The following is a 27,257-nucleotide window of genomic DNA, read 5'->3' on the forward strand; positions in this document are numbered from 1 at the left end:
CTGTGCCCAGCTCTGGCCCCTCAGTTTGGGAAGAACCTTGGGACACTCGAGCACATCCAGGAGGCTGGAGAGGGGCTGGGAACACAAACCCTGTGAGGAACCCCTGAGGGATCTGGGGGTGCTCAGCCTGGAGAAAAGGAGACTCAGGGGTGACCTTGTCACTCTCTGAACTCCCTGGAAGGTGGCTGTGCTCAGGTGGGGTTGGGCTCTTTCTCCAGGAACTGACAGAATGACAGAACACAGTCTCAAGCTGCACCAAGGGAAATACAGGCTGGATATTAGGAAAAGGTTTTTTACAGAAAGGTGATAAAGTTCTGGAATGGCTGCCCAGGGAAGTGGTGGAGTCTCCATCCCTGGGTGTGTTTAAAACAAGCCTGGATGTGGCACTGGGTGCCAGGGTTGGGTTGAGGTGCTGGGCTGGGCTGGACTCGATGATCCTGAAGGTCTCTTCCAGCCTGGTTCATCAGTGTGATTCGGTGTGATTTCACAAGGGAAACAAGGCTGTTATTTTATAATGCTGTACTAAATGTGACATTCCTGGCCCTCTCCATCACAGGGTACTTCTGCCCAGGCCGCACTGCTGTCCCTGTGCCCTGTCCCGAGGGGACACTCAGCCCCGTGGAGGGGGCACTGGCACCCACGGCCTGCAGGCAGTGCCCCGTGGGCAGGTACTGCAGGGGAGAGGCCAACTGGGAGCCTGATGGTGAGTCCGGGGGACACCAGAGCTGCCCCAGCACGGGGGAGGCTGGGGCTGGAGGATGTGGGGAAATGGGAAACATCTCCATGAACAGGGTAAAGGCTATTGCAGGGCACCCTGCAGCTGTGCTTATCAGTCTCTTCTTTTTCTCTCTTTCATTCTTCTCACCGAGCATTTATTTTGGTTTTACTATTATTTTATTTGGTTGTATTGCTATTATTTATTGTTATTTAATTATATTTATAATCATATTTTTATTATTATATAATTATATTTTAACATTTTCTTGGTTTATTATTACATACTATTACTTACTATTTTATTTGGTTTTATTACTATTAAAAATTATATATTATAATAATTATCTTATATAATTTAATAATTATTATAATATATTAATATCTACATCATATATAATTATTTATATATTTTAATACTCATATATATGTTTGTTGTTATTATTATTATTACTATATTATGATTATTATTATACAATTATTTTGTTTTATTATTATTTTTATTTAACAGTTATTTCTGTTACTGCATCACTTTTCCTTCTCTCCCTTAGTTTTTCTCTTCTGTTTTCTCTTCCTTTGCTTTAACGTTTTATCTCTGCTCTTTCTGTCCTGCAAAATCCTTCCCCTGCTATTTATGCACAGAGTAATTGTCCCTGGGCCAAAACTCCAGGCTGGATACCTGGAAAGAAGAGAGGCAGAATTCTTCCCAGAGGAATCAGAGTTTAGGGAAGCAGTTAGAGGAGATAAATGAGCAAACACGCAGTGAGGTCAGTGCCAGCCAAGAAAGGGACGGAGGCCAAGGGTTGATGGGAGGAGGAAAGGCAAGGAAAGGTGACCAGCACAGGCCATCAGCAGGGATAACCCAGGACAAGGATGGGCTCTGGCTTCTCTCGGAGCTCTCTGCTGTTGCTGAGGTGTGAGGAGCTGCTGTGGGTGGTGGCTGCCTCCCTCTGTGCCCCTCAGGGCTGTGCTCGGCCGGGTACTTCTGTCACGGAGGAGCCACTGACGCCACCCCGCGTGGGACAGCCGGCTTCCCTCTCAGCGGGCCCTGCCCTCTGGGGCACTACTGCCCACGGGGAACTCCTTTCCCAGTCCCTTGCCCACCTGGGACCCTCAACAATGCCACTGGTGAGTGTGACCTCCCCTACGGGTTTGTCCTGTGGGGACTTCAGTGGTGACCACAGTGGTGACCGTGACTTCTCCTATGGGTTTGTCCTGTGGGGACTTCAGTGGTGACCACAGTGGGCAGAGTGGCTTCTCCCATGGCTTTGTCCTCTGGGGACTTGAGTGGTGACTACAGTGGTGACCGTGACTTCTCCTATGGGTTTGTCTTGTGGGGACTTCAGTGATGACCACAGTAGTGACAGTGACTTCTCCCACAGCTTTGTCCTGTGGGGACTTGAGTGGTGACCACAGTGGGGAGAGTGACTTCTATGGGTTTGTCCTCTGGGGACTTGAGTGGTGACCACAGTGGTGACAGTGACCTCCCCTATGGGTTTGTCCTGTGGGGACTTCAGTGATGACCACAGTGGTGAGAGTGACTTCCCCCATGGGTTTTTCTTGTGGGGGCTTCAGTGGTGACCACAGTGGTCTGACTTCTCCCACGGCTTTGTCCTGTGGGGACTTCCGTGGTGACCAGCTGCCCCTGAGGTCAGTGGCCACGTGTTACCAGTGATGGTGGCCCCGTTACCAGTTCAAACAAGCGCTGCTGGTGCTGGGAGTGCGCTGGGTGCTGTCCCAGAGCCGTGTTTGTGTCCCCTCAGGAGGTGGCTCCCAGGACAGCTGCGTGCCCTGCTACCCCGGGGCTTTCTGTGCCAGCGCGGGGCTGAGCTCTCCCACAGGACCTTGCTCCGAGGGCTTTTACTGCCCAGCAAACTTCAGCTCCGTCAGCCCCACGGCGTTCCTGTGCCCCAAGGTACTGCTTGGGGCTGGCACGGGGACTTGGCAGCTCTGGGCAGGGCTCAGTGCAATCTGAAATGCAGGGAATTCTCAGAATTTGATCTGAAACAGGATTTGATCTGAAACCTTGGAAAAGGCTTCCAAACTTAGGTGCTAGAAGTGAGAATGTGGAGTTATAGTTTAAAGGAGAGACACATTAAACTAAGTAAATGTAAACAAGTTTAGAATGCAGTACTGTAGGTTTGTGCATCATGATTGGCTAAGAAAGCTCACACTGTGGCATGAGTCCATAATATGAAATATTTAAGGATTGGGTCAAGAACATAAATATCCTTGTTAGCAGTGTTTTATTGGTCAATAAATTCTTAAAAGATCTTGTAACTAGGGATCTTGTAACCTTCTGAACCAAGCAGTGAAGATGTGAGCTGAACTCACCCTTCCTGCTTGTGTAGAAAATAAAAAAAAAAATAAATCACATAACCTAAAAACTCAGAGGTCCCATCATTAAGTCATTCAAAATTCCTTCCGAAATATCCATACTCTGCACGTCCCACAGTGGCAAAGGGTCACCCACAGCTGACTGAAACATTGGTCACATCCACACAGAGGTTTGGGTGATTCTGGGATTTATACAGCCCCTAACTTTGGCAGATATTTACTGTTGTTAGATATTTAGTGCTGTTAGATACTGTTAGTAGATATCTCAAATAGAAACTCAACAAGGAAGAGGCTTTGTTAGGGAGAATGATGCCTTAGGATTTTAGCTTTTCTATTTTCCATCTATTTGTAATCCAATCCTGCAGTTCTTTAGTGTGTAACTCTAAACCCCATATCCAGTCTGAGCTGCTGCTTCCCCATTTTGGGCAGAAACAACAATTCCTCTCCAGGCCTGGCAATCAAGAACACCTCACTGCCTCAGGCCAGAGATGGAAACAAAAGTGAGTTGGGGGAGCAAACTTGGGCTAAATGACATCATTAGCTGAAGCTGGAATTGGCAGATTCACCCCCAGTATGCAAATGAAATAAACTTATAAAAGGGTGAAAAGCTGTGACCGGTTGTCCATTTTTGGGTGGGTTTTGTCTGCCCTAAATGGACCTTAATTCCCTCCAATAAACAGAACTGCTTTTTATTTTCTGCATTTAGCCTGGCCTCTGTCTTTAGGTACCCTTAGAAGGCATCACCCTCTCCATGAAATGCTCTCCCTTCTGTGTCCTGGCCAGGGTCACTTCTGTGGCTCAGGGACAGCCCTCCCGAGGCCGTGCCCTGCCGGGCAGTACCAGCCAGCCACGGGCTCTGCCTCCTGCATCCCATGCCAGAGAGGATTCTACTGCCAGGAGCTGGTGACAGGGGATCCCAGGAGCTGCCCACCTCACTCCTACTGTCCCCCAGGTACTCTGGTGTCACCCTGATTCTTAAGATTTTCTAAAGCCTTCTGAGTTTACATTCCGTTAGAAGACTTTCCCACACAATTTCTATAAACATATTGTTTGCATTCTTTTATGGGGGTGGAGAAACTTTATGTACTGGTGCTTTGTCCAATGTCTTTGGAGAGGTGGCCCATTCACTCTCCAATCCACTGTCACCTTTGGAAAAGTATAAAAGTCGGAGTCAGAAAAATAAACCTTCTTCTTCACCTTGCAAATAGCAGGTGGCTCCCGTTGTGCTTTCATGTGTCCTGTAGCGACACTCTGGCACTTGCCAAGGTCCTGTGCTTGCTTGTGACCCCAAAGATGTGCAATCCTGAGTGTCTCCCCCAGGCCAGGTGATGAGGAGGTGGCAATGAGTCCCTGTGGCACAGTGGCCACCTGGGAGTCACTTGTTACAGCTTGAGAGCCCTGTCACACCTCAGCACTCTTAATGAAGTTTATTTTTGGGTCTGTGCTCTCCTTTTTAGGGACACGAGATCCTCTCACCTGTCCTGAGGGCACCTTCACTCCTGAAAACGTGACTGGCCTCTGGAATGAGAAGGAATGCTTGCCTTGCCTCCCTGGCCACTACTGCAGGTTAGGATTTTTCACCCTGGCATGTTTTCCCTTCCTCTGGAGCAGTTTGACATCCTTGTTTCATGCTAGGAAAATTCTTTCTGGCTCCTCTCCTGCATTTCTTTCACTCAAAGAAAAGAAATATAAGCTTAGCCACAGAGCTGGGTACAGAGGCATTGGATCTGGGAATTCTGGGAGGCAAAAGCAGTCTGGCATCATTGTTGTGGTACAAAGAAACACCTGAAATAGGTGTCTATTTGCTAATTTATTTATTTATTATTTGTTTAATTATTCTCACAATTTTGTCTGTTTTCAAATGTATGAAATCATGGGAGTAATGCAGAAAGTCCAGCCTGGTGGAAAATCACCCACAATTCCATCTGCAGCAATGTGCCATGTTCATGGAATTTGAACTGGCTCACTTTAGCCATCTGTTGGAGCCCTAGTTATTTAGAATACTGAGAATTTTGTGCTAACAAACAGTAACCCTCAAGAGAGCACCACATTTAACCTGAAGCCATAGAAAAAGCTTTCAAAATTGAGTAATAGAACTAAGATTAAGAGTGTATAGCTTGAATAGAAGCATGTAATATCACATAGCAGAAAACTTAGAATTTAAAGTTTTAGAATACAGTAATATACATAAAGCAAATAGAAGTTTTAAAGCAGAAGCTAGTGCATTTACATGGTTTTTTAAGTGGAAAAATGTGTCTATTTTCTCTCTCATATCAGAAGCTATTTTTCACTACAAGCCCTGCAGAGTTCCCAGTATCAATACCCTGTTTTTGCACCAAACCAGCAGCAGCAGCTCAGAATACACAAATTATTGTTTTCCTCTCTGCTCCAGGCACGGAAAGCTGGAAGGGAAATGTGCTGCAGGATATTTCTGCCTGGCTGGGAGCTCTCAGGCTGCTCCCCAAGGCCTCCCCTTCTCCTGGCGCTTCCTGGCCGGGTGCCGCTGGGGCCAGGTGTGTGCAGGGCTGTGTCCTGCAGGTAGGTCTGTGTCTGCTAAGGAAGGCAGGAGCCTCCCCTGAAATGGAAAATGCAAACCCCCTCCCTCTGAATTATTATAATTTTGAATTAAGGGGCTCTCAGGCAAAGATAAGGGAATAGGAAAAGCAGTTATTTATTAGGAAAATTAAAAATACAAATGCAATAGTACAAAACAAAGCCCTGCCAGAGTGAGAGCAGCCCTGTCCCCTGTGGGTCAGGGAGGTGGCTCAGCCCCATCCCAGGGGGGCTCAGCCCTCCTGCAGTGCCAGCTGTGCTTTGCTGGAGCAGGATCCTGCACAAGGGGGGAGTTTTCCTTGGAGCTCCAGGGCTGGGGGAGATGGGCCTGGGCTCCTCTGGGAATGCAGGGGGAAGGAAGCTGCTCCTCTGGGAATGCAGGGGGAAGAAAGCTGCTCCTCTGGGAATGCAGGGGAAGAAAGCTGCTCCTCTGGGAATGAAGGGGGAAGGAAGCTGCTCCCCTGGGAATGCAGGGGGCAAAGGCTGCTGTGCTGTTCCCAGGTCAGATTGTATCCAAGTAGGAATGTTTGGCTCTTCCCCTGGGCAGAGCATCTCCCCATGGATGATGGAATTTTCTCAGCCATGCAAGGACACTCAGTGGCCATGAACAGGAGATAATTAATAATTAATAGCCCATGAACAGAAGAGATCTGGAGAGAGGATTGGTTGTGGGGAGATAAAAACTGTCCCATGAACAGCAGAGAGCTGCCCCAACTCTGACATACGGTGACAGAATTCACAGCCCCATTTCCAGCCAAAGCCCGTGAGGATCTCACTCATATCTCAGTTCAGAATATTGCTGTTAACCAAGTGGCTGGAACCCTGCTTGCTGAAAGTTTGAAACTTTCTGTGCTATTACACACTATCCCCCAAAAAACCACTACATTTAACCTAAAGCTGTAAAGAAAATTAAAAAAAAATAATTAAAATAGTTTTAATAAAACTATACTATACCACAGAATAAAACTATAAATCTATATTATATAACAAAATAATGTCACGTAAAATAATAAATATAATAAAATTATCATAATTCTAATAATAAATAGTTATAAGTATTCTATTATTATAGTAATGAATATTATATAAAGATAATAATTAGCAATAAATTAAACTAATAAAATAATAATTAATAATAAATAATAAAAAAAGAAAAATATAAAACTATATGACCTTAAAATTTCAAGCTTTAAAATATAATAATATATATAAAACCAAATAAAAGTTTTAAAAGAAAAACTAATTCTTCTTCTTCATGACTTTGAGTAGTATTATATAATTAAACTGAACAATCCACATTGCAAAACAGAAGTAGTTAATTATTAAGTTAAAATGATAAAAAATAATTTTTAGAAATAATTTTTAGAAAATAATATAAGTACCATTTCTTAATTAAACAATTGATCCTTAAAAAACCTTATAAAGAAATAAATACAACTCCATTTCTAACTTGTTAGAGGGTACTGTAGGACTAAGTTTAAGAAACTATAATATAAATAAAATCTAACAAATCTCTAAATCCAAACAAGAATACCATCTCACGATTTAATCCCAACCTTGACAAAAAAAAAAAAATCCATGGATTATCTATTATATATTATATAATGAATAATAATTATATAATTATATTTATAATTAATAATTATTATTATATAATCCATAGGTTATGTAATAATTATAATATTGCATATTATCATGCATAATATCTTGCATTATATCTAGTTAAATAATATTTTATATAGTTTTATATAATTATTTATATATTATTATTTATATATATTTTTATATTTTATATTTTATATAATGTAAATATATATTATATATACTTATTTATGTATTATTTATATATGATATTATATTTTTATATAATTGTAAATAATAATTATTATTATCGTTGTAGATAATTAGAAATTGGTTATCCATTTCCTCAGCTTTGCATTTTTTTGAACCCAAGTGTGCCAAACCAAAAAGGCCACCTGGAATTTGCTGCCAATCCAGAAGAGTTTGACGGCTCCTGGCTTCCCAACAGCAGTGAAAATTCATTCCGCAGCAGCAGCAGGCTCTGACTCGCTCTTCTTGCCACTGGAGGATGTGCACGTTTTACTTTTCTCTCTTTTGGACCCATTTTCAGGTCACTACTGCCCGGAGGGCTCTGAGGTGCCCGCCCCGTGCCCTGCCAACACCCTGCGGGCTCTGCCAGGCGCTGGCAGGAGGGAGGATTGCCTGCCCTGCCCCCCAGGCCGATGGTGCCAAGCAGGTTTGGGAGATGGCAGCGGCTTTTTGGGAAAATTCTGTGTATCCCTGATTTCCCAGCCCCATTTTCCTCCATGCTGATGCCTCAGGTTTTAGGATTTGTATTTTTCACATTTTGTGCTGTGGGTCTGGGCTTCACATGAGGGGATGCTGAGCTCTGTGCACAGAGCAGGGACACAAAACAATTCCTGCTCCAGCTGGGCACCAAGGACAAATGATCCAAACCTCAGCCCAGGAGCACAAACACCGTGGGCTGGAGAGAGAAAAACAAGCAGGATGGGACTGATGGGCTGGAGCTGGAATGGGACAATGAACTCCAAGGTGCCAATGGAGCAGAACTGATCCCAGGGAGAGCCCCGGGAGCGCTCGTGCATTTTGGGACCATTTTGGGTTCATTTTGGGACCATTTTGGTTCATCTTTGGTTCATTTTGTGCCCATTTTGGTTCATCTTGGGTGCAGCCCTGGCTGGGCTCTGGTGCTGCCCAAGATGGATCCATGGAGGAGATCCTTTAATAAATCCCTGCTTTATTCTTCAGCTCTGTCCAGCTCTGTTCTAGTTTAGCCTGTACAAGGCATCAGTTCCAGTCCATTTTTTCCCAATTTTTCCCGGTTTTTGCTCATCCCAGATCCTTTTTGTCCCATTTTTCCAGATCCCATCCCATTTCCCTCCATTCCAGCCCTATTTTCCCAAATTTTCCTCCATTCTGACTCATTTTTTCCACTTTTCCCCCACTCCCATCCCCTTTTTTCTCATTTTTCTCAATCCCATTCCATTTTCCCTATTCCAGCTCCATTTCCCCCCATTTTTCCCACATGCCATCCCAACCTAACCCCTTTTTCTCCCATTTTTTCCAATCCCATTCAATTTTCCCCCACCCCAGCCCCTTTTCCCCCCATTTTACCCAATCCCACCCCATTTTCCCCCCATCCCAGAGCATGGCTTGGTTGTCAGATGTGGAATTGTGAGAGAAAAGAGGCAGTGACCTGTTGATCCAGTGACATCCCTGGCTGCCACGTGGCAGAGAGGCTGGGAGGACACAGAGCAGTGCTCCAATGGCACTGGGGACGTTCCTTAAATCCCCTTTTTCTGTTTTTTTAGGGGATTCCAAGGCCCACCCATGCCCTTTGGGCCACTACTGCTTCGGGAGCAATGGCAGTGGCCAGAGCAGTGTCCTGGCCCCTCAGGAATGCCCTCCACAGACCTTCCGTGGGCACCCGGGAGCACGGAGCCGGGCAGAGTGCCAGCCCTGCCCAGCGGGGTACCACTGTCCCCTGCCAGGTGAGTGTCCCCTGCCAGCTGAGTGTCCCCTGGGTACCACTGTCCCCTGCCAGGTGAGTGTCCCCTGCCAGGTGAGTGTCCCCTGGGTACCGCTGTCACTTGTCAGGTGAGTGTGGGGCAAAGCTCTTTTCCATCTTCTGGGGGACAAAATTCCTTTCCTTTTCCCACTTCTGTGTGACAAAGTTCCCTCCTCTGGGTGATGAAATTCTCTCCTTTTCCAACCTCTGGGTGACAAAATTCTCTCCTTTTCCTTCCTCTGGGTGACAAAATTACTTTCCTTTTCCCACTTCTGGGTGATGAAATTCCCTCCTTTTCCCACCTCTGGGTGAGCTAGGGAAAGGGAGGGAGAATTCCTGCTCACAGCCACCTAAGAGCTTTTCTCCAAATTTCCCCCTGGCCACGCATCCTCCTTTCCCTTTCCCTTTCCCTTTCCCTTTCCCTTTCCCTTTCCCTTTCCCTTTCCCTTTCCCTTTCCCTTTCCCTTTCCCTTTCCCTTTCCCTTTCCCTTTCCCTTCCCCTTTCCCTTTCCCTTTCCTCACTCCCTTCTCTTCCCCACAGGTCTGACCAGCTTTGAGGATTATCCGTGTCCTCCTGGGTACTGGTGCCCTGGCAAAGGGGACACTTTCCTGTGCCCAGCTGGCACTTCCAGGATCCAGCCTGGTGCCAAATCCTTGGAAGAGTGTGATCCCTGCTCACCCGGATATTACTGCCCAGACCCAGCCCAGACAGGGCTCCCCAACACCCAGGGAATACCCTGCAAACCTGGCTATGAGTGCCCAGCAGGTGACACCACCTTTGTTCTCCTTATTTCTCTTATTTCTGAACCCAGGTGATGGATCAGCAGGGATTTACAGTGCCCTTATCCCATTCTCCCAGGCCATCATCCCTCCCAGCCCTCCCTGCTTTTGTTTAGCTGAGGTTGCCAAGGAAGTGGTGTGGGCTTGGAAAAGGAGATATTTTCATGCAGGGCTGGGCACTGAGGTGTCAGCATGCCATGCTAAATAATAAATTGGTTTCTGTGAGAAACCAGGGCAAGGGGAATATCCTCCTGTCTGCCCTGGGGTGCTCTGACTCCCAGGAAAGCACTGACTTTGACCCTCATTCATGGAGAAAACTTCCAAAGCCTCAAGGTAAGCTAGAAACCACAAACATGTGAAATAGAGATTGCAGAGTAGTGTAGTATGTCACATGGGTGAGAAATTTAGGTTTTAGGATTTTTTAGTATGTTATAGATGGGTTCAAGATGGAGGATACAGGGTGTTGTCTCGAGTTCCTTTCTTCTCTCTTCTTCCTCTTTCTCCTTGGGTTTAGGTGGTATTTTGTAATTAGGTAGAAAAATCTGCATTGAGGGTCTTTAGGGTCAGTTATTGGGTTAGAAAGGGAAATAATTTAGGTGCCACTTCTTAATTGGGTAGTTTAGTTTTTGATTAGACTTAAAAAGACCTTGCAGCACGAGTTTGTTGGCCATTTTTTGTGCTGTTTTCATGCATGCAAGGTCTGGGCACAGACAGTGTGCTGAAGTTTTGATGAGATAACAACAAACAGAAGCTGAAGACCGAAAAAGTCCATTGCATCTCTGATTCCTGACACAGAACTGCTCCAGGAGGGTCTCTCCTGCCAGGGGAGCCCCCAGGGAGTTGCCCAACTTGGGGCCCGCAAACTCACAGGTTCCCAACAGTTCTGTGCCCTTTTGGGAGCTGTAGAAAACACAGGGAGTTTATGGAAAAGCCTCCTTGCCTCCCAGATACAGATTCCCCTGCTCTGGGAATGTCACACCAACGCTGTTCCCCTTTTCTCCCCCAGGGTCAGTAAATCCCAAGCCCTGCAGGCCTGGCTCTTACTGTGGTGCTGTGACAGGAGAGCCTCCCCTGTGTCCTGCTGGCTACCACTGTCCTCAGGGATCCTGGACTTACACCAGCCCCGAGCAGCTGTGAGTACCTGGGGGTTGGATCAGCCAGCCCCCAGCTCCTGGAAACCCCAATTTTGGGAATTGTGCCTGGGATCCAACCTGAAGCAGAACCCCTGTGCATGCTGCCAGAGCAAAGGGATCTCTGTGGCTGCAGTCACGGGTTGGTGATTGAACAGGAAGGGGGATTTACGGTTTCTGCTCAGCTTGGAATCACATCAGAACCACTTGATGCTGTCGAGGCAGGACAGGATGAAAGGATTCCAGATCAGAAGGGAGAGAGTAGAACTGATTTATTTCAAATATATCGCTCTTTTTATAGAGAGCTTCGTCCAGACCAATTCTATTGGTCCTGAAGTAAAAACATCTCAACCCATTGGTGTGCAGTGAATGATGCTCAGTGGCAGAACTTAGCTATAAACAATGTGAACAACAAGAGAGATAAAGAATTATTTACATTTTTTGCCAACTCTTTCCCAGGCTACTGCCTGATTAGAAACCTTTGTTTTCTCTCTGACTGGACTGAGAATACCCACAACCACTTTTAGTTTTGCCCTGTGTTTTCACTGATCACCAAATCCAGAAATCGTTTTCAGAGGTGTTCTCCCCTCTCCCTGCCCTGTTTTGACTCGCAGGTGTGTGTTCCCATACTACTGCCCCCCGGGCAGTGCCCACCCCGTGCCCTGCGAAGGAGGGCACATGGCCCTCAGCCTGCCTGGCCTGAGGGGCTCAGCTGAGAGATTCTGCAGAGTCTGTGCTGCAGGGACCTTCCGCAGTGACCCCCTGATCTCAGAGCCCTGCCAGCCCTGCCCAGCTGGCTTCACCTGCCCACCAGGTAAATTCAGGGGAGTGGGGCAAGAAATGGCAGCTTAAATTGGGAGCAGACACTTTTGATTTCTGTGTGGGCAAAGCTCTCAATCCTCTGCAGTTATAAAAGCCTCTTGTGGGCTGTCACATGGGTCTGCTATTGGATTTAGCCAGTGGAAGAGCTGGGGGAAAGAAAAACTGAGATTTATATTTAAATATGAATTAGACTGGAAAAAGCTGCTCTGCACATGTGTGTATTTCTATAGACTCGTGTCTATATATAGAGGGACGTAGATGGATCACTAGGACAAGCAAGTGCTCTCTGCCTCTCTCCCAGAGAGAGGGGTCCCTAATGCCACCCCTTTCTCCAGGCAGTGACAGCTACCTCCAGCAGCCTTGTCCCCGTGGCCACTACTGCCCTGCGCTGTCCCCTGCCCCGCTGCCCTGTCCCCCGGGCACCCACGGCAGCAGCCACTTTGCCAAGCACCCAGGGGACTGCCAGGCCTGTCCTGCTGGCACCTTCAACCACCTCCCTGCCCAGGCTGCCTGCTTCCCCTGTGGCAGCTCTTCTTCCTCTCGGCCAGGTGAGTTTCTGTCTGGGAGTGGAGTTTTCCTCCTCTGGTGTTTCCTGATGTTCCACAAGCCCTGGGATCCTGCTGGAGCTGGGGGTGCTGCCCATGCCCAGCTGCTCTTCCCCTGTCCCACCCAGGAGGGGGATTCCAATTCCAAAGCTTATTCTCACTGTTAGACTCTTACCCAAGGGGATTTGGTCTCCTTAAAGGAAAAGAGAGATGAGCAGCACTACTAATTCTTGTTCTATCATTGCTTTGAAAGCGGTGGAGTTTCACCAAGATCACTTTAGCCAGGATTTGGGGGGATTGTATTAAATCTAGGGGTGCTGTTGAGCCAAAAATGGGCACTGAGGGCATGATAAAGTAGGATAAGGCTGGATGGAAACTAGAAAAGTAAGGTGTGCTTATTCCTCACTTAGTGTATGTGCAGCACTGCCGCAGTGTTTCCAGTCAGGTGGGTTTGAGGCTGTTGGGGTGTGAGAGAGGGGCTTGGCAGCCCTGCCTGGCTGGCTCCTTACCCCATCCAGAGCCTTCATCTACAAATCAATGGAGGGCTTGTCAAAACCGTGCTGCCAACGAGCAGCTGGGCCTTTCCGCATCTCTGGCTAAACGGGTGCTGCAGGAGATGCTCTCACGCTGTGCTGGTGCAGGCTGGCCCCAGCTGGCTGTCCTGTGGCTCAGCTGTGCCCTGGACGAGGGGCACAGACTCCAACAGTGTCACTGAAATGAGCAGTGGGATTTGATAAAGAGCTCTGAGCACAGCAGCTGCTCCCTTCCAGCCAGCACGGTTGTTCCAGGCTGTATTCCCTCTCTAAATCCAAGCTCTTCTCCCAGGTGCCACCAGCTGTACCTGCCACGGGCTGAACAGGGCTTTCCAGCAGTCAGATGGCTCCTGCATCTGCCAGGCAGGTTATGTTTATTATGATGAGAGAGGCAAGAAAGACTCTGACAGCAACAGCGATCAGGATTGCCGACCTCAGGTAAAATCAGGCTCCAAACCAAAATTGTTGTGTGATGTACAGGAGAGGGGGAGTGTTCAGGCCTTAAGCTAAGCCAAACAAATCTTTGAGATGTTTTATTGGCCTTTTGTTGTAGGAGGTTTTCTTTACCAGGATCTTGTGAGGTCAAATTTAAATGCACAAGGGATGGAAGTAAAGGATCCTTCCATGGCAGGCAGTGGGAGCAGCACAGTGTCTCACATGGATGACAGATGCAGGAATTTAAACCTTCTTTAATATGAAGTTCTTCTTTAGAACTGCCATGGGAAGGGAGACACTAAAATTCTTGTTTGTATCTCACATGATGCCACTTTTTTCCTCTCTTTGAATGAACTTCTGTAGTCCAAAACCCCCTTCTGGCCTGGGTTCCACAGCAATCCAGACTGTTTAAAATTATACCCTGGCTCTTTCAAATATTTTCTTACAGCTGAAGAAAATTAGAACCTCATAAGGGGTTGGGAGGTGAAATTGTTGTGTGCTGTTGGAATCCGAAATGCAGGGAATTCTCAGAACTGTGGACCTGTAAACCAAAGCTTAGAGCTAAATACAGGATTTGATCTGGGACCTTGGAAAAGGCTTCCAAACTTAGGTGCTAGAAGCAAGAATGTGGATTTGTAGCTTAAAGCAGAGACATGTGAACTTAAAAAGAAAGTTGAGAGTTTTAGAATTTAAGATACAGAAATAAAAGCAGCTATAGAGGTCAACAAGTTTAGAATGCAGTACTGTAGGTTTGTGTGTCATAACATGATTGGCTAAGAAAGCTCACACTGTAGCATGAGTCCATAAGGAGAAATATTTAAGGATTGGGTCCAAAACATAAATAACCTTGTTGGCAGTGTTTTATTGGTCAATAAATCCTTAAAATGTCTTGTAACTGGGGTCTTGTGACCTTCAGAACCAAGCAGTGAAGATGTGAGCCAAACTCACCCTTCCTGTCTATGCAGAAGATAAGAAAAATAAATCACATCATCTAAAAACTCAGAGGTCGCACCTCTAACTTATTCAAAACTCCTTCCAAAATCCCCATAGTGTGCTTTCTCAGTGATTTCCTGGTTGGATTGCCTTTTTGGGGAATGTTGGATTGTCTTTATGGGGAATGTTGGATTGTGTTTATGAGGAATGTTGGATTGTGTTTATGAGGAATGTTGGATTGTGTTTATGAGGAATATTGGATTGCCTTTATGAGGAATATTGGATTGTCTTTATGTGGAATGTTGGATTGTCTTTATGAGGAATGTTGGATTGTGTTTATGAGTAATATTGGATTGCCTTTATAAGGAATGTTGGATTGCCTTTATAAGGAATGTTGGATTGCCTTTATGAGGAATGTTGGATTGCCTTTATGAGGAATGTAGGATTGTGTTTATGAGGAATGCTGGATTACCTTTATGAGGAATGTTAGATTGCCTTTGTGAAGAGTGTTGGATTGTCTTTATATGGAATATTGGTTGCCTTTATGTGGAACATCGGATTGTCTTTATGTGGAATGTCTGGGGCACAGCAGCGGGAACGGAGGGTGACTTTAGGGATGCCACAGCTGAAGCTGAAGCTGAAGCTGTAGCTCTGGAGCCTGTCTGGGTGGGTTTTGCTGCAGGTGGACGAGCTGTGTGCCCCTGGCGAGGTCCGGCTGGCATCCACGCGCCGCTGCACCGCCCCCGAGCGCCACGACTGCGCTCCCGCCTGCGGGCCAGCGGGAGGGGAGCTCCACGCACAGCTGGGCATGTGAGTCACACAGCCACCACAGAACCACCAGGATGGAAGGTGTTGGAACTCAGGTCTGGTTTAGGGGTTCCGTGTGGTGGAAAAGTCTCTCCTCCAACCCGTGCTTCCAAAGAAAGGCTCAGCAGTCTCTGTTGTTGGGTCTCAAGGCAGTTTATTGCAAGTTATCTAAAAGGTTTTCTCCTTGGGCTGCTGTGGTTTGCTCACAGCTCAGGCAGAGGCACACACACACCCTGACATCCTCTCTGACCCCGACTGCTTCTTCTCTCCCACCCAGGGCTGCTGCTGTCTTTTATATGGGACATTACGCGTGACATGGTTACAGTTTTTCCCCAATGCCTATTACCTATATTAAATGGTGTTTTTCTATCTTTTATATGGTACATTACGTGTTACATGTTTACAGTTTTTCCCCAATGCCTATTACCTATATTAAATGGTGCTTTTCTATCTTTTATATGGGACATTACGTGTTACATGGTTACAGTTTTTCCCCAGTGCCTATTACCTATATTAAATGGTGATTTTCTACTCTAAACCAATCTGTGAGTGCCAACATCACCAAGAACATGGAGGCAAGGAAGAAGAGGAGGAACAGGACTGGCCTACATTCCTCTATCTTAAAACCTCTGACCCCCATGTACAAAGTAAAACCCCCCCTGTACAGGTGTTAAAACCCCTTTGTACAATACTAAAAAATTCTTCCCTTTACTTTGTGACTACTTCTACTCTAATATCTAAACTTTTGTGACTCCTTGTTCCACCTGCAAAGTTGGTAAATTGTTCCATGGTTCAAACCCAAAATCACAGCTGTTTCCAGCTGCCTGCCAGGGTCTCAAATGCTTCTGACCTGGGCCCAGAACCTCCAAAAATGTCTGAAGGACATTTTGAGTTCCAACAGAAGGGACCTTCAAGATCATCAAGTCCAACCCAGCACTGTGTCTTGGTTTAGGGCGAATTTGGCAGAAAGCTTTTAAAGGTTTGGTTTGTTTTTTTTTTTTTTTTCCCTAGAAAGCAAATGCAAGAAAAAGGAAAGTCACAGTCTAGGGAATTTCTCTGCTTCAGCTAGCAAAAAACTAACTAAAAGCAAAGCAGAGCTCTGTTGTGCTGTCTGTCCATCTGCAGACAACACAGTCCAGGAGCAGGAATGTGGAGGAGTGAGTGCAATTTCTGAAAACAAACCGCGATTTTCTTCTTCCCCCCTTCTCTCTCAGAACCAGTCTTAGAGGTGAAACACTTATTTCTGGGCTAAGCAGACAAATGGGGATATGAGCATCATAAAGTCACCCCAGGAGACCCCAAACCTCAACTAAACCCTGGCACCAGTACCACATCCAGGCTTTGTTAAACACACCCAGGGATAGTGACTCCACCACTTCCTGTGGCAGCCATTCCAGAACTTTATCACCTTTCTGTAAAAAACCTTTCCCTAACATCCAGCCTGTATTTCCCTTGGCTTGAGGCTGTGTCCTCTGGTTTTGTCAGTTCCTGGAGAAAGATCCCAACCCCACCTGAGCACAAACACCTTTCAGGGAGTTGTAGAGTGATAAGGTCACCTCTGAGTCTTCTTTTCTCCAGGCTAAATCTGGTGTGTCAAAATAATCTCTGATTCTTTCAACCATTTTCCTGGAGCTGAGCTTTGGGGAGGGGTGTGGTGCTGTCAACAGGACTGAAGGTGGTCTCTGCTAACCAAGCACTGCTAGTGGGGTGTCACATTTTGGCCCTGAAGAGCAGGCACAGTGCTGATGAAGATGGACAGTTTGCTCCATCCTTTTTCCCATGGATACAGAGTAGGATCATCCATCCTGTGGGCTGTGAGAGAGTGGGGCTCTGTTGTAGCTGTTAGCTGAGGGATCAGGACTGACCAAGGATTTGTCCCTTTTTCAGATGTCACTGCAAGCAGTACATCTCTGCTGAGGAGCTCTGTGACCAGCTGTGCCTGCTGAGAGCCCCGCGGATCTCCCTGGGCTTTGGCACCCACAGAGAGCTGCTGCTGAGGATGAGCGGGGGCCAAGTGAGGGTAGGTGTGGAGGGAGGGATTGCTGTCTAAATGGGCAGGTCTGGGAGAGCCCAGAAATCACACCGGGGTGAAGGAACACCTCCAGGGGAGCTTAAGGGTTGCTGCATTACAGAGAAACGATTTCTGAATTAGAGGGGGAAAACTCCTAGAGCAGCCTTTTACAGCACTGAAGGTTGACAACAAGTGAGGGTTGATTGAATCAGAGTTCCCTCTGCTTCCCACAGGAGGTGTCAAACGTTCTGGGCCCTGATGAGCACCTGCAGAGCAGCCAGAGGGTGCATTTGGTTCTGTTCAGTCCCCAGGGAGTGCTGGGGTTCATTGTCTCCAGCACAGAAGTTCTGGATGCATTTCTCATGGGTAAGGCTTGAGAGGGAACCCCAATTCCAGCCCCACCTAGTCATCCATTTCCTCCCATGCTGGCACAGTCACTGGACAGCAAGTTGGCACAGAGGGAATTCATTATTAGATGCTTCAGACTATTTGGAAAGCAAGGAAATTCTTGTTCTGCCTGGGAGTAAACAGTGCGGAATTCACTGGCTGCATGGGTAACTCCCTGGAAAGGGGTCAGATGGAGATTGCAGGATTTGGGATTTCCAAGGAACTAGAAGGAAACTCCCTTTGGAGGCAAATCTGTTAGCAGGTGTGTGGATTTGGCTTTGTGAGCTGTAATTGCACACAATTACAAATATGTAATGCAAAATAAATAATTCTTCCTTATCGAGGGTTGGGTGTTGTCACATCCTGCTCGCTTTGCAGGGTTCATTCTGGTTCTTCTCTTGCCTGTGGCAGGAGATTTTTCCTCAGATCAGCTGCTGCAGAAAGGGCGCAGAGCCCAGAGGAGCTCCCCCAGAGACAGCCAGGCCTTGCCCTTCATCCCTAACCCAGTGGTGTGTCTGGAAGCAGGGGACACCATCCTTTTCCAGCTCAGCATCAATTCCCAGGGTGAGTGTGGCTGGGGCTGAGCACATTTGTGTGTCCAGACCCGTTCAGAGCAATGGCTCCATGCTGGGCACCCTGCATGGATGCATCCCTTCACCTCCTGGCTCCCAGAACTGCAGCCTGGACTCTGCCAGGGGCTGACCTGCGAGTTTTCACTTTTTGATTGGATTTCTGTAGCGTGAGATAAAATTGGCTCTGTGTTAGACAGCATAAACCTCTGTGGGGCAGCAGTTAAGCTCAGTTCAATGAGCTGACCCTGTAAAAGCAGTCCCACAGGTCTTTGCCAGCCCAGTGCCAGCTTTCCCAGCTGAGGTGGCTCAGAGCTGACCCTGTGCTGCCCCATCCCAGAGCGTGCCTCCAGCCATTACCCCGTCTACCAGAAGCAGCATCTCTACAACAACAACCCAGGCTGGGATTTCGGACCCTTCCGAAGGCTGGACCACCTGATCCAGGAGACTCAGCTCAACATCTCTTGGTAATACCTGCCGTGGGCAGCAGTGCTGTGGGCAGGACCTGAGAGTGAGTTTTTGACAGAATCAGCAGGTCCTTGCTGGTGAAAATGCCAGATTTTGCTGTGTTCAAGCCCCTTTGTTCAACCATCCTCACAGATGGAGCCTGAAGGAAGCTTGGATCAGCTGGCACCTCCCTCACTCCTCTTTTCCAGGTTTGCCCACATTTTCCTGGAGCCTGGGACCTTTGTTTTCAGGGACAGCTCCGTTCAGGAGCGCTTCCTGATTGTGACAGTGCACGGAGCCAACGTGAGCTGTGAGCCTGGGGACAGGTCCTTCCAGCCCTCCTCCCTGTTCCAGCTGGCCAGACACGGCATTTTGAAGCAGCAGAATCTGAACTTGGCTCCCAACTGGGCTGCTATCACAGGTACAGCCAAAGCTCTGAGACACCCACCTTCAACCTCCATTCTTACCCATCACCTTCCTTGTCCTCTTTAAGGGTGTTTAAACAAGCGTTTTGTTTGGAAATGCCACCAAAGCACTGCTTTGTTAGCTTTAATTCCTTGCTGCTGTGGAGCTTCCCAAATTCCAAAATTCCTCCTGCTGCCTGTGCAGGAGCTGAGAGGGAAGGAGCAGTTGTGCTTCTCCCCATGCCCTGCTTGAAGAGTTCAGGTGTCCCAGGGCTTTGTTCTCCTTGGCTGGAGAGCAGAAAATGACAATGTATTTCCATGATAAACCGAGCTGAAATGAAATCCATCATTCCCAAGCTGACTAAAAGCTAAACACAAGGTCAGGTAAGATCTCTGATCCAAGGCAGGTGTGGGTGTGAGAGCTGTGCACACACCAATCCTTCAGTGGGAGGCCAGGATTCAACAGAAATGAAAGTGTGGTGTGCAAGCATGATCCTGACTCTATAAAATATATATATAATATATTTCTATTTCTATTTCTATTTCTATTTCTATTTCTATTTCTATTTCTATTTCTATTTCTATTTCTATTTCTATTCTATTTCTATTTCTAGTCCTATTTCTAGTTATAGTTAGAGTTAGAGTTATATAGTTATAGTGTTCTAGTTCTAGTTCTAGTTATAGTTACACTAAATTTGTATATAACATATAATTTAATAACATATTACATATTACATATTACATATTACATATTATATATTATATATTATATATTATATATTATATATTATATATTATATATTGCTTGTATGTGATATAATACAATATTACATATTATTTTATATCTGTTTTATAGCTATTTTATGTATTTATTATAATCTATAAAATATATATAATACTAATATATAATAATATATATTTTATCTATAAAATTATAAACTGGATCCTTTAGTCCTGAAAACATTTTGCTCCTCATCCACCTGCCCCAGCTTCTCCCAGAAGAAGCAGAAGTGAAGTGAGCAAGAAAGGTGCTGGATGGGTTTTTTGGTGTTTCTCTCCTCTCTCCCTCCCTCCTGTGTTCCCCAGCCATCCTCTTCACCCTGGGCTTCCTCGTGCTGCTGCTGAGCACCCTGGCCATCGTGTTCCAGCCTGCTGGCCCCAAAACGAGCCCCCTGAAGAGCTGGAAGCCACGATGGAGGAGCCTGGGGGAGCCACACATCCCACCAGAGTACATCCTCCTTGAGGACAGGTAAGACCAGCCTCTCTACAAAAAATCTACCCAGGAAACCCATCCTTGAGCGGGCTCTGATCTTCCCGAGGTGCTCTTCACCTTCTTTGCCATTCTCTCCAGCCTCAAGTTCTACCAGACGCTCGGTCCTCGTGGATCTGGGGAAGATGCTGGCTCTGGAGAGAAAGGAGCAGTGCCCAGTGCAGGTGACGTGCTGGGCCAGCCCCAAGTGTTCTCCCATTGGTTTTTTCCACATTTCCTCCCCATTTTCTTCTCTCAGGTGCAATATTTTGACACCTGCTCACCCAGAATTTCCTGCACTCTCAGGAGGCCACATGAGCACTTTGCTGTGTGCATTTCCACAGGCACACACGCTTCCACCCTGGGTTTATTCCAGGGAATTTAACCCCCTGTCTTGGGATGGGTTGGAGATTTTTCCCTGAGAGTGAATTCCCAGCCTTGACAAGCCCTTCAAAACAGCAGCAAGTTCAGGAGACAGGTGAAGAAAATAAAGATTTTTCAAATGTTTTCCTTGGCTTCCTCTGCTGGTTATTCTGTTCCCTGAAGGCACGGGACTCCTGGTTTGCTTTCTGGGAATGAGCTGGGCTCGGGAATTTCGGGATGCTCACAGGGACAGAGCCCGAGCCCAGCAGATGGCAGCAGGTGGTGATGCTGGGAGCAGCTCAGGAACAGCTCTGGCAGATTTCTGGACAATTTAGGAGCTGATAGTAACGCTCTGTCATCCTCCCCCTCACTAGGGAACGAGACCTTCTCTCACATCTCCTGCCTCATCCGTTTTCCTTCCTCACAGAACACAAAATTCCTCTGGCCAGGCAGCATCTTGTGTGGGAAATAAACTCAAATAACCTCGTGTCCAGTGTTTGAGTGTGAGCCTTCCCCTCGTGTTTCAGAAAACAGCTTCACACCCAGGCTCCTGGAGGATTTCAGTGTCCGTACCCTCTACGACAAGCTGGAGGATCAGAATTTGCACTTGGCCTCTCAGCTGGCAAAGCACAGGATGGACGTGCTGGTGTTCCACAACGGGATCAGCCAGAGGATCCAGAGCCTCGTGGTCAGTGGGGAGAGGCATTTGAGGGAAGGGAGCCTTGGAACCATGAAAATCTAAAGATAAATGGTTGCACTGAAGGGAAAGTTCATCAAAGGATGGGTATTACTCTTTTCAGTAGTTTATTTTGGCATAAAATAATTTTTATATGGTTTTATTGATGCCTCAGGTTTTAGATTTTGTATTTTTCACATTCTGTGCTGCTTCAGTGTGTGGGTCTGGGCTTCACATGAGGGGATGCTGAGCTCTCTGCACAGAGCAGGGACACAAAACAATTCCTGCTCCAGCTGGGCACCAAGGACAAATGATCCAAACCTCAGCCCAGGAGCACAAACACCGTGGGCTGGAGAGAGAAAAACAAGCAGGATGGGACTGATGGGCTGAAGCTGGAATGGGACAATGAACTCCAAGGTGCCAATGGAGCAGAAATGATCCCAGGGAGAGCCCCCGGGAGCGCTCGTGCATTTTGGGACCATTTTGGTTCATCTTGGGTTCATTTTGGGACCATTTTGTTTCATCTTGGGCGCAGCCCTGGCTGGGCTCCGGTGCTGCCCAAGGTGCATCCACGGAGGAGATGCTTTTTATAAATTCCTGGTTTATTCTTTAGCTCTGTCCATCTCTGCTCTAGGCCAGCCTGCACAAGGCATCATTATATGAGGGGCTGAATGTGGATTCTGGAGTTTGCAAAATATAACACTGCTGCTTTCTGTGAACAGGACATAGTGCAAGCTCTGGACTGGGAAGCCCTGAAAACCTTTTCCAGGCAAGGGATTTGTGGGCAGGAAGCTGCAGAGCAGAGCTGGGCAGCAGTGGGTGCTGAGCTGAGTGAGGGACACTGGAACAACAACTTCCAGCCAGGTGAGAGGAGCAGGGTGCAGAGCCAGGGACAGGTGCAGTGTGAGGGAAGCAGCAGAATGGATGAGGCTAAAAAAATACCTTACTCATCCACATGAGAGAGCCCAAAAATTGTTCTGTAAGAGCTGACAGCCTGTCTGCACCTGAGCTCAGTGAGAGGAGAGGTCTGGCAGCTCATGGAGAGCACAAACACCGTGGGCTGGAGAGAGAAAAACAAGCAGGATGGGACTGCCTGGGCTGGAGCTGGAATGGGACAATGAACTCCAAGGTGCCAATGGAGCAGAACTGATCCCAGGGAGAGCCCTGGGAGCGCTCGTGCATTTTGGGACCATTTTGGTTCACCTTGGGTTCATTTTGGGACCATTTTGGTTCATCTTGGGTGCAGCCCTGGCTGGGCTCTTGTGCTGCCCAAGGTGCATCAATGGAGGAGATGCTTTGAATAAATCCCTGCTTTATTCTTTAGCTCTGTCCAGCTCTGTTCTAGGCCAGCCTGCACAAGGCATCTGGTGAGCACAGAGTTATTTGGAAATGTTGTATGAAATGAGGCATCCTGAGAAATTTCCAAAGAAAGGCTCCTGCTTTTGGTGCTTTTCTAGATTTAATCGTGGTTTTCCAAGTGGTTCTTGGGAATCCCATTGAAATTTCCTGTTGGGTTCCTCAGGTGACCCGTGGCAAGAGGTGACAGAGTTAATGAGAGCTCTGGAAGCACTGCTTGGGAACACTCCTGAGAGGAGCAGAGCTGCAAATCCAGAGGTGGAGCTCAAGATCCAAGCACAGGCTGCAGTGGGATCTGTGCCCTCCCTGAGCGGCCTGGCCAGTGAGAAGAAATCAGAAGGGCAGGTGAGCTGCAGGTTTGGTTTTGGGCCATCTCTCACCTTTCTGGGAGTTTTTCCATTTCTTTAACTTCTGAGCCCTTTTAATCCCACAGGATCCTGAGCTGCCTCAGCTTCAGGAGCTGTTCAGCAGGAAAGATGCTTTTTCCAGCCTGCCTGGGCATGAAGAGCATGGTAAGGGCATTGCCCCTGCTGTGAGGTGCTTTCAGGAGGCTGATTCTGTGCTAGGAGGGTAAAAGGGGGTGTCTATGTTTGCTACCACAGCAAATGCAGAATTACTTTTCCCAATTTACATTTATTCTATTTTTTACTTTCACTCTTTTTTTTTTTTTTTTTCTGAGGTGCCAGCTCAAGGCAGCCACTTCTGCCTCCTCTATTCCCTGTAGAGAGAGGTCAAGGAGTTTCCATCCCTTACATTGTTCTCTGTAGGAGAGAAATCAAGGAATTCCCATCCCTACAGACCCTTCACACCTTTATATTAAGTGACCACCTGTAGGGAAGAATTAGGATGTCATTATATTAATTAAATGCTAATTTGGAGAAACCAGAAAGATTCTACACCATCATTCTGTGTTCCTCACAGAACTGAGGTGAATCTTCTTCCTGTGGAGGAGTATTGAGACTTGAGAATTGAGAATCCTGTTCCTGTGACTCCCTCTGCCCAGGACAACATTTTCTCCTTGCAGCCATGAGGAGCCTCTTCCTTTAGGCTTAAAAATGCCCCAATTTGTTCCAGGTTTAGATCTCCAGGTAGAGGGTCTGGTGGCATCTTCCCCCCTTGCCAAGACCCTGTGTGAGATCAAGGAAGCTTTGGAGAATCTGCAGCAAGCCTCAGCCCTTGGAAATTCAGGTAAGTCAGCTGGTTTTATTAATATGTGCTGGTTTAGGGCAGTAAATAAAGCAGGAGTTAAAATAAGCAGGATTTCTTTTGAGCTGAACATTTTCCTCCAGCAGCTGCTGAATTTTTCAGGCCGTGACGCTCGGTGTTTGAAATTAATAACAGCGTGGGGTTGGTGTAATTATGGGAGGATCATTTGCATTATTTTGAAATTCAGATGCAGAGGGTTTGCAAAGGCCTGGAGCTGCCTGGCTGCTGCAGGTCCTGCCCTGGGTTATTCCCCTTGGGTTTGGCTGGCTCTGGGTGTTCACTGAATTTCTCTGCTGGATTGGTTTGTGTCTCACAAACGGGACTGGACCCTGACTGGTTGCAGACTTAGGATTTATTATCTGTATCATACAAGCAAAAAGCAAGAGACACAGAGAAATAACAACATCCATGCAAACCCAGATCAGAGACAAGATGGCAGCTTATGCAAAGCCTTTTTCTACATATTCTTTGAACCAATAACATAAAGGAAAAGGTGTAAAGTCATTATAATCTAACCAATAAGAAAAGGACCCACGTGGGTTTAACATTAACAAAAGGACTTCTGTGAACCTGAAACAATACACAATAATTCATTATTTAAGACTGAAACTTCTTCTATCTTTGCAAAGCATATCTTTAGGACTTTTCACATCTCGAACTATCAATAAGTTCTTGTTCTTTCTTGTTCCTTACGAGAAATATAAATGTATTCACTTGGTTCTTAACTTCCTAGCTTCCCACAAGAAGTTTTGGGATTTCCCAGCCCTTCTCAGCTTTATGTCTACTTTCTGGGGCCTTTTTTGCACTTTGTAAAGTCTTTTACCAATTTATATTCCTACAAATTTCCACTGTGTTTTTGTTCTGAACTTCTCTGTCAGACAGCAAACATCAAGCCAGCCTGGGGAGCTCAGGCCTCTTGTGACTGCTGGATTCCCAGGATGAAGCCCTGCAGCTGGAGTAAAGAGGAGCTGCATTCTCAGAGCACTGAAGGGACAGGAGCAGGAGTATTTCATGTTCTGCACAGTAAAACAGCCACCAGCTCCTTTCCTGGAGGAGCTGAGCTTATTCTGGGTGATGGATGAGGTTGCACAGGGGAGGGAGGGCGTGTCTGGGCCAGGGCAGCTTTACTTGAAGTGTCAGAACAGACACAGATTTAGTTAAGGATGCATTTGGTCAAATATGTGATGAGGAATCCATATTCTTTTTGCTTAACCCTGAAATATTTTCACATTTGCTGTGGATTTTCAATAATCTGTAGGCTGGAGAAGGAGGTTGAAGTCTTTGGTGTTGCTGATTTTGTGGTTTTTGTTGTTAAGTCAATAAAGCAATAAACAGAAGATGTGTGGCATCAGAACCTCATTTTACCAACGTGCTCTGTGCAGCCTTTCTGATCTCTGATGTGAAGGATATTTGTGAGTTTTTCAAGCATTTTAACATCCTTTTAAGCCTTGCTCAGCACCTCTACATGGCGTGTGTGTTTTAAACACACTCAGTAAGTTCTGCTGGCAGAGACCTCAAAGGTCTCTACAAATGTGATTTTTCTGAGCCAAGATACACTGAAACTATTCCTGCAGGGATAGCTGCTGCTGCCCAGTGCTCTGTGAGCCTGATTTTAATGTTTTAATATCCCTCCTACCATTCTGCTTCTCTTACCCTGTCTGTGTGAGGGCAGGGCTGTGAGGAGGGAATTGTTCCGTGGCCCAGGAGCAGAATTCCCTGCTCCTCATCCCTGATCTCCAGGTGGAGGGCAGCAACACCAGATTTGAGCCAGCACGGTCCCTTGGCAAGCCCCAGGGAGGCTGGCAAAGCCGGTCTCCTCTCAGTGCAGTATTTACAGGTTTATTTTTGTGTAAGGGGCTGGGTGAGCCCACTCCTTGCTGGTTCCTTATTGTAAATGCAGGCAAACCCAATGGGAAGAAATGCTGATGTCTGACTCAATTCAGAAGGCTGAATGATTTCTTTATTATAACTATGCTAAAATATATTAATATACTATATAAAAGGAGGATACTCAAACTACATACTACTTTCTCTGATTCTAACACAACTCGTGCCCCTCTCTGAGAGCCCAGCCCCAGGTGGGTTGGATTGGCCACCAGGCTCAAACAATCCTCACCAGAATCCAACCAAGCATCACCCCAGGGAAACAATTCTCCACACACATTCCACATGGGAAAAACAAGAAGCAGAAATAGAAATTGTTTTCTCTTTCATTTCTCTCTGTGCACCTCTATGAAAAATCCTGAGAGGGTGAGAAATGTGCTTGCCACAGTTCCTCAGCACAAAGCTGAGTTTGCTCCTTTCATAACCCCAGAGTGGGGGTCAAGACTGAGATTTGGGTGCCCAGGAGCCAGGACAGAAGCTCTCAGTTTTTCTTCCACTGCTGGATCCAGAGGAACTCCAGGATTTTGCCACTCCTGTTGGTGGTTCCATGTTTTCCAAGCTTGCTCCAAAAAACAAAATGTTTATTCAACTTCCTTTGCAGTTTCACCCTGGGAGAATTTTGGGGCTTCCTGGCAGCTCAAAGGGATTTTTTGGGAATGGGAACAGGGAGGCAAACACTGCAAAACCCCTGCAGGTCATTGTGGTTTCCTGTTGGGGAATGTGGCAGTGAAAAAAGCCCATCCTTGCTTTGTTTTTTAGGTTTTCAGCAGATATGTTCATAACAGTCCTCCATGGAGGTAAGAATCTCTGATACCCAAGGGATACCTGGTCCCCAAGATGTGACAAAATTACCTCTGTGCCTTGTGGCTATTTGTAAAAGGCAGGGTGGGAGGCAGCTGTAAATAAACTATGTTGAATTTTTTATTGTAGCTATGTTTCGATGAGTAAATTGGTTTGGTTTAAACCAAACCAAAGATACCCATGTGGAATTTTGCTCTAAGTTTTCTTCCCCCCATTCTTGTTTTCCTAACTTCAGTTGTAAGTAAAACAAAAACAGAGTTTCAAAATATTTTGGGTCCTTTTTTCCCCCCCACAAACCCAAAGGATATCAATGCAAAGACCAGAGTTTCTCTTAGCAGTTTCTTGGAAAGACCTAATAAAACGAGGAGTGGTGCAACCACGGGTTTTATTGCACTTGGGAAGTATTTGCTGCTGACTGCTCATTTTCCAGGCTGCCGTGGAAGCTCCTGAAAGCCCAGCTCAGTCCTGGAATTTCACAGCAGTGAAATTCCCTCATATCAGGAGAAATCCCTGGAACTGCTGATAAGAGAGATGGAGTGCAGGGTCAATTCATCCGGCATTTGGAGAGAGGTCACGGGTTTTCCTTGGGATTTTCCGAGTTGTGCTCCCTTGGCAGAGGATGAAAAGCCCTTTTCAACATCCTCTGCAAAGTTCAGCCTCTCCTGGAGAGCATCAGGCGCTGCTGTGAGGCTCTGGGTTCCCTGGGGAGTGGAATGAGCTGCTGCTGGTTTTATCCCTCAGGTGAAGCTGCTGTCCCACCTGCCA

The 27,257-nt window shown here is 46.7% G+C and overlaps 1 protein-coding gene across 1 annotated transcript in view; it reads left to right on the forward strand.

The window, feature by feature from the left end:
* LOC110468195 (uncharacterized) overlaps positions 1-25,144 on the forward strand; it is a 53,570-nt gene extending 28,426 nt beyond the window's left edge. The window contains exons 32-58 of the mRNA XM_085560199.1: positions 557-703; positions 1,678-1,842; positions 2,478-2,629; positions 3,835-4,003; positions 4,509-4,617; positions 5,444-5,589; positions 7,736-7,861; positions 8,958-9,137; positions 9,696-9,920; positions 10,941-11,067; positions 11,679-11,878; positions 12,222-12,434; positions 13,257-13,402; positions 15,015-15,142; positions 17,027-17,159; positions 17,384-17,516; positions 17,949-18,101; positions 18,447-18,573; positions 18,763-18,974; positions 20,044-20,206; positions 20,309-20,391; positions 21,097-21,257; positions 21,968-22,109; positions 22,768-22,946; positions 23,035-23,113; positions 23,676-23,789; positions 24,690-25,144. Of these exons, the coding sequence (XP_085416325.1) occupies positions 557-703; positions 1,678-1,842; positions 2,478-2,629; positions 3,835-4,003; positions 4,509-4,617; positions 5,444-5,589; positions 7,736-7,861; positions 8,958-9,137; positions 9,696-9,920; positions 10,941-11,067; positions 11,679-11,878; positions 12,222-12,434; positions 13,257-13,402; positions 15,015-15,142; positions 17,027-17,159; positions 17,384-17,516; positions 17,949-18,101; positions 18,447-18,573; positions 18,763-18,974; positions 20,044-20,206; positions 20,309-20,391; positions 21,097-21,257; positions 21,968-22,109; positions 22,768-22,946; positions 23,035-23,113; positions 23,676-23,789; positions 24,690-24,889 (4,112 nt within the window). The 3' untranslated portion in view covers positions 24,890-25,144. The remainder of the gene's footprint in view (positions 1-556; positions 704-1,677; positions 1,843-2,477; positions 2,630-3,834; positions 4,004-4,508; positions 4,618-5,443; positions 5,590-7,735; positions 7,862-8,957; positions 9,138-9,695; positions 9,921-10,940; positions 11,068-11,678; positions 11,879-12,221; positions 12,435-13,256; positions 13,403-15,014; positions 15,143-17,026; positions 17,160-17,383; positions 17,517-17,948; positions 18,102-18,446; positions 18,574-18,762; positions 18,975-20,043; positions 20,207-20,308; positions 20,392-21,096; positions 21,258-21,967; positions 22,110-22,767; positions 22,947-23,034; positions 23,114-23,675; positions 23,790-24,689) is intronic.
* Positions 25,145-27,257: the final 2,113 nt, after the last annotated feature.

This window comes from Lonchura striata, chromosome 24, assembly GCF_050655825.1.
Source record: "Lonchura striata isolate lonStrDom1 chromosome 24, ASM5065582v1, whole genome shotgun sequence".
Lineage (NCBI taxonomy): Eukaryota > Metazoa > Chordata > Aves > Passeriformes > Estrildidae > Lonchura > Lonchura striata.